Raw genomic sequence first — 6,197 nt, forward strand, 5'->3', positions numbered from 1 at the left:
TTGCCCTCAATTGTTTGGCGCCTTCCAAACTCTTTTCAAAAGCATCCTTTCCCTCCATTCTTAATTGTCTCCCTTTCTTTTCTCTGTACAATCTTCTCTCTTCCTCTTCGGCACATCAGTTCTCTTGGACTGTAATCGGCGAAAATGGAGCAACAAAGAGTCCAGAAGAATGTAATGCGACAAGAAGAGCTGGAAGATGTGCAGCATGGCCCTTTCCCTGTTGAGCAGCTTCAGGTACCATCTTCTTCAAGATTGATTTCTATGATAATCATCCAATTACGTTCACTTTGTTTGTCGTTGGGATCAAATTAGATGCTGACCCAACCGGGTTCTTCTTGAATTTGCTGAAAGGCCACATTTTGTAAAAAAATTTCATCATTTTTTCTTTGTATGTCGGGGAGGGTTTTATTTGTTTCAGTGTCCCACCAATTCTTGCACAACGTTGTGTAAGGCCATAACCTAAATGGGTTTCATGGATTCTCACAAAAGGTTCTAACTCGCTTATTATGGTTGAAACTGGGCCTTCTGTCAGTCTTGAGTTGTTTGCCCCAATTGCGACAGAGGGAGAGTTAGGGTTTGTAGGTTTCCTAATAGAGCAGGTTTAATTTGGATCGGTTTATGGCTAGATGGCTGCTTCTTTTCCTACAAAAGCAAGAAAGTCGTTTTCTTTTTGTTATTTCCATTTTATTTGGTTTTGACGAGTTATTGGAAAAGGGGATGCCTTTATATAGTTTGTTGAAATTCCAGTATTATCTTAATAAGTTGTATTCAAAATGTAGACTCGTTTGAAAATTATTGATGAAAATCCCCTTTTGAATTTCTATTTATTTGTTTTCGAAACTGTTCTTGAATTTGCTCTCAGAAATGCTGTTATTAGCTTCCTTTTTTTTGTCTATTGGTTTTGTTATGTGCCTAGTGCTGAAAAGTGTGTTGTTTACTAGAGTTCTGTAAATTGTTAACCAGACAACCTGTAACTGAAAATCCTGGGCATTGTGAAAACCAAAATTGAATTTCATCGGTTGCTGACTAATAATGTTTGATCTCATTAATCTTAAAACCTAGGCGTCCGGAATTGCTGCCATGGATGTAAAGAAGCTTAAGGATGCGGGTCTTTGCACGGTTGAATCTGTTGCTTACTCTCCACGAAAAGATCTTCTGCAAATCAAAGGAATTAGTGAAGCTAAAGTAGATAAGCTCATAGAAGCAGGCATGACTATTTGAAGTTATTTTCTTTTCCTTTATTAGTTATCAGCTAAATTTTCAATAATTATCATAGAAATTTTAGTAAAGGGACTTGGTTTTACCTTCATATTGCAGCTTCAAAACTGGTTCCTTTGGGTTTCACTAGTGCTAGCCAGCTTCATGCCCAAAGGCTTGAGATAATCCAGATAACATCAGGATCAAGAGAACTCGACAAAATTTTGGAAGGTATAGGTTTTTCCAGATATTTCCAGATTTTTGTTGAATACCATAAGCTCTATTATTATGATCTTATGTCATTTTCTGGCAGGGGGAATTGAGACGGGATCTATTACTGAGATATATGGTGAATTTCGCTCTGGAAAAACTCAGTTGTGTCATACACTCTGCGTTACTTGCCAAGTAAGAAGTTTTCTTTCTTATCTCACAAGCTATTGCGGCTATTTTGTTTAATAAATACCTTAATTGACAATCCAAGAACCTGCGATGTGAAAAATAAAGAATTCAACATGCTCAATAAGTAAATGGAACTCACAGTTAGTCAAACTTGAAACTGGATAGTCTCAAATAAGATTCTTGCCGTGCTTCATTTAATTGAGCTAGTGAACTTTATCTGGCATCGCTGAATTTTGGATTGTCACGTAGGGCCTGATTAGGATAGGGGAAGAGAAGAGGAAAAAAGAGTAATTTTGTCTTCGGAACAAATTGTTATTCTCCTAATATATTCTACCCTCAATATATTTTCTCATGAGGACCAAATTAATGTTATTCTCATTTTTTTTCTTCTTCGAAATAGACCCTTAGCCATGTCTGAAACAAATCCAGAAAATTTGTAGAATTTATTTGTGAATTTATGATTAGTTTATCTAATTGAATATATAAAAGTATATATAGAATTTCATATGCAATTGGGACAATATATTTTAAGTTTTGATAGAATTTTAGACAGTAATTTCAGTTCCACATGAAATTCCATGGATATCAATATATCAATTTTTATTTTTTCAGAGACTATTTTCACTGTTTTGTAATTGAAGTACGTGTGAACTCGCAAATAAATTTATTTTAAACATAACTTTAAGCTCTTCTAATAAGTGAAATAGAGCTGTCTATCAATTTAGAAATTTTATCATCAGCTAGTTACATGCTGAATCGATATACTCAATATTTAACTCAACGCCCTTTGATTTTTCAGCTTCCATTGGATCAAGGAGGTGGTGAAGGAAAGGCAATGTACATTGATGCAGAGGGCACATTCAGGCCGCAGAGGCTATTGCAAATAGCAGACAGGTGTTACATGGCTACCTTACAAGGAATGTGATCCTTCGTGGTACAATCCCCAATAATTAATGGCGTTTGGTGCTGCAGGTTTGGACTTAATGGTGCTGATGTGTTGGAGAATGTGGCATATGCTAGAGCCTATAACACTGATCATCAGTCAAGGCTTTTGCTTGAGGCAGCTTCCATGATGGTCGAAACAAGGTATATATGATCACATTGCCCTTATGTTTCTCTTGCTACTATGATGTCACAAGTAACAGACGTTTCTAATGGATTTTTGGTGTTAGGTTTGCCCTTATGATAGTAGACAGTGCCACTGCTCTCTATAGAACAGATTTCTCTGGAAGGGGAGAACTATCAGCCCGGCAAATGCATCTAGCAAAGTTCCTCAGGAGTCTTCAAAAGTTAGCAGATGAGGTAGACTTTTACAACTTTGTCACACTATGTTGTCAGGTTTCCAGTCCAGAAGCCTTTTATTAGGATATTATTTCATTCTGATCAAGAAAAATTTCAGCTTGCATGCTTTTTTAAGCCATTCATAGATGTAACAAGTCTTCTTTCGGGCTAGTATATGAAGATCTTATATGGATATCCTGTATCTGGTAACAAAGCATTGTGGTTCGTTAAACATTTCCGTTGCACTTTGCTAGTTTGGTGTAGCAGTTGTAATAACGAATCAAGTAGTTGCACAAGTGGATGGCTCTGCCATTTTTGCTGGACCTCAAATCAAGCCCATCGGTGGCAACATTATGGCTCATGCTTCTACAACGAGGTCTGTTTATTTTATAAATTTGGTTTGATGCTTGTGCCCTCACCGAAAGATTAATATCTTCTCTAACTTCCATCCCCAAATCAAAAGCTTCTGCTGAAACATACTATGTATTTCTTTACTTAGGCTTGCTCTTCGAAAGGGAAGAGGAGAAGAGCGAATCTGTAAAGTAATAAGCTCTCCTTGTCTGGCAGAAGCAGAGGCTCGATTCCAGATATCTGCCGAAGGTGTTATTGATGTCAAGGACTGATTTTCATCAATCCTGTAAAGATTTAACAAGGTGATTTTGTTAGTGAAATGAGTTTTCACCTGTAATTGTCCTGACAGTTTATTTTTTCAACAATTAAGCATGCTCAAATTCCAATCTGTTTGAAGGCTTTGCAGATCTTTTCTTTGGCTTATATTTAACTGCTGCATCATATTTTCTGTACTAGTAGAAATAGGATGCCTAGCAAATAGTAAATATTTCTATATATCTCATGTTCTTGCAAATATATTATTTCCAATATCAATCAATTATAGAATTATATTAATATTGTGTTTAATTGATGTGAATTGTATTTGCATCCAATTATTAAGTTTTAGTTATTTGATATTTTTAAAAAATTAGTTATAATTTACATATATGATAAATAATTAAATTAACTCTACAAACATTTTTCAATCTATGATATTGAGTTTATATTTTTATATAATACAAAATAGATAATTTTTTATTTAAATTTTAATCATATTTGTATTGCATTTTGTTTGTTTAGTGAAATTTAAACTAAATTAAATTAAAAGTGAATAAAATTTGTGTACTAAATTGATGAAAGGGAAGGATATTGTTTATTAAATGTTTTGCCCTAATTTATTTTATAATTATATTTTAAAATAAAAATTTACACTCAACTATGCGTATATATACATATTAAGCACACACACAGATATTATATATTAAGCAGACAGTCTCATGTGTATATATGTCAAACACAGTTTATTATTTATATTTAAATATAAACAATCAAATATAATTTATTTAATAGGTACTTGGCTTATGTATTTTTTATATATACAAATTATCCATATTTATATGACACCGCATACATCCTTTATCTATATACCTACACTAATGCGCATATTTTCAGTAGACATATATACCAAAATGTACACTCATCACAACAGGAGTACATAAAACGACACACGCATCCCACTCACAAACAATCATGAATGGTCTTTTGCGCACATCGACCAGCAAAGTGTATCCACCCAACATGCAATACAAAATTCCAAATAACTAAATATAGTTGCACAATTAGTTATATACTAACACTTGTATAAAGTCAGTTGAATCATCACCATCAGCATCTCACATAAGTTAAATTCAAATTTGCAATCAATTTTAGGTGATTTAATGGCCAAACTTCGATTAAACAATTGCGGAAAGGGTTGAGATATCCTTACCTGGAGTTTGGTTGGAAAAAGTATTGAAATTTTAACCGCCACAGCACGAGCCTTTGTTAGAGTCAGCATTCGCCGCTGTGAATGAGTAGAAATCACCCAAAAAGACGTAGCACGCCAGTAGAAAATGAATCTTGCCGATCTGTTAGGATCTGGCCTCCCCGCAGTCCGGCTGCTCCTTCGCCGCCACACACACCTTCAAGTTTCATTCTCCATTATCGTGTTGCGTGCTAAGAGGGAATCTGCCCTCTGCTCACCACGCCTCCCTTCTTCTATCTTGTTGCAACACAACTCTTTCTTCCCAGTACGTCACGCGATGATCGCGCGCAAGCCTTCTTCTCCGGCTGTTATTTCTCCACCTCGCAGGGATTAGTTGCCTGTCGTGCCTCCCTTCTTTTTCATCTCTCTCTTCTTCTTCTCCGCCCCTGTTTTCCCCCCTTAGGGTTTCTTTTCCTTTTTTTTTCTTTTCATTTATTTATTATTATTATTATTCCATTTATTTTATTCTCCTTTTTTTATTTTTTTTCTTTTTTTTACTTGTTATAATCTTCCTCCCTTAAAATAAATTTGGTCTCCAAATTTGCTAGACATTCTCAAATAAATTAGGATAGTTCATCCTCATCGTCTCCTCAAGCTCTCATGTTGCCTCCACTTGAGAGTGATGTTGCCACATGACTTTAACTAGTGGTATTACTTGTTTCTTAGTGTTTCCTCCTTTCAATCCAATATGCGCATGGGTACTTTTTCATAGGTTAGATCATTTTCTAGTGGGTGTGGTTCATATTGCAACACATGGATGAGGTTAGGATGGTACTTACATGGTATTAATATATGAAAGACATTGTGAGCTCCTAATAACTCCGATAGTACTGTTATCTTGTAGGCAGTTGTACCAATTTATTCTTGTACTTTGAAAGGCCAAATGAATCAAGGGCTTAGTTTCCCTTCCTTTTTGAATCTTAGGAGGCTTTGTATCTATAACACCTTTAGAAACATATGGTCGCCTGTGTATATCTATATATATGTAGATATATATATATATTTTTTGGTAGTCGTTTCTACTAAATTTAAGTCAGATACATTACTTTCTTCAATTTTATCCCAAAAGTAAAGATATATTTACTAAGAACTTGTCTTTCAATCTTAGAAATTTTAAAACCTAACGAGGTTTGATGGTGCGTCACTATAGACCTCTTAACATTTATTGTATTTCCAAAAAGACCACTATTCTATATTATGTTAAATTTCAAAACTCATTAGAGTTGAATTTCTCCAAGCAATAATTTATACAATTGTTGCCATCATCCAACCATGTTTGAAGCATTATATTTTTGTTTGATTATCGTCATGAAGAGTCTCGTAGCAATATACACCACATTCTCAATTCACTACAAGATTAAGCTCTTAATTACCTAGATAATCTCAATGCTATGTTATGTTCACATAATTCCCAAAGTTCATATGCCTAAATAAGAACTATTTGCTTTTTAACTTTCGAAAATTA

At 34.6% G+C, this 6,197-nt stretch overlaps 1 protein-coding gene across 1 annotated transcript; it reads left to right on the forward strand.

Annotated features, from left to right (window-relative positions):
* Positions 1–3,616, forward strand: RAD51 (RAS associated with diabetes protein 51). Its single transcript, XM_022056354.2, has 9 exons — positions 1–234; positions 1,063–1,207; positions 1,318–1,428; positions 1,511–1,602; positions 2,396–2,490; positions 2,569–2,682; positions 2,769–2,898; positions 3,132–3,253; positions 3,377–3,616. Exons 1-9 carry the CDS (start codon positions 145–147, stop codon positions 3,498–3,500), a joined length of 1,023 nt encoding a protein of 340 aa, XP_021912046.1. The 5' UTR covers positions 1–144; the 3' UTR covers positions 3,501–3,616.
* Positions 3,617–6,197: the final 2,581 nt, after the last annotated feature.

Source organism: Carica papaya, chromosome 7 (assembly GCF_054855325.1).
Source record: "Carica papaya isolate Zhongbai chromosome 7, ASM5485532v1, whole genome shotgun sequence".
Classification (NCBI taxonomy): Eukaryota; Viridiplantae; Streptophyta; class Magnoliopsida; order Brassicales; family Caricaceae; genus Carica; species Carica papaya.

Excerpts from the sequence above, each read along its gene's own strand:
- RAD51 (XM_022056354.2), top strand. The coding sequence starts at position 145 with ATGGAGCAACAAAGAGTCCAGAAGAATGTAATGCGACAAGAAGAGCTG. Across the intron at positions 235-1,062 it reads TCCCTGTTGAGCAGCTTCAG|GCGTCCGGAATTGCTGCCAT; the intron begins GTACCATCTTCT and ends CTTAAAACCTAG. Across the intron at positions 1,603-2,395 it reads CACTCTGCGTTACTTGCCAA|CTTCCATTGGATCAAGGAGG; the intron begins GTAAGAAGTTTT and ends TTGATTTTTCAG.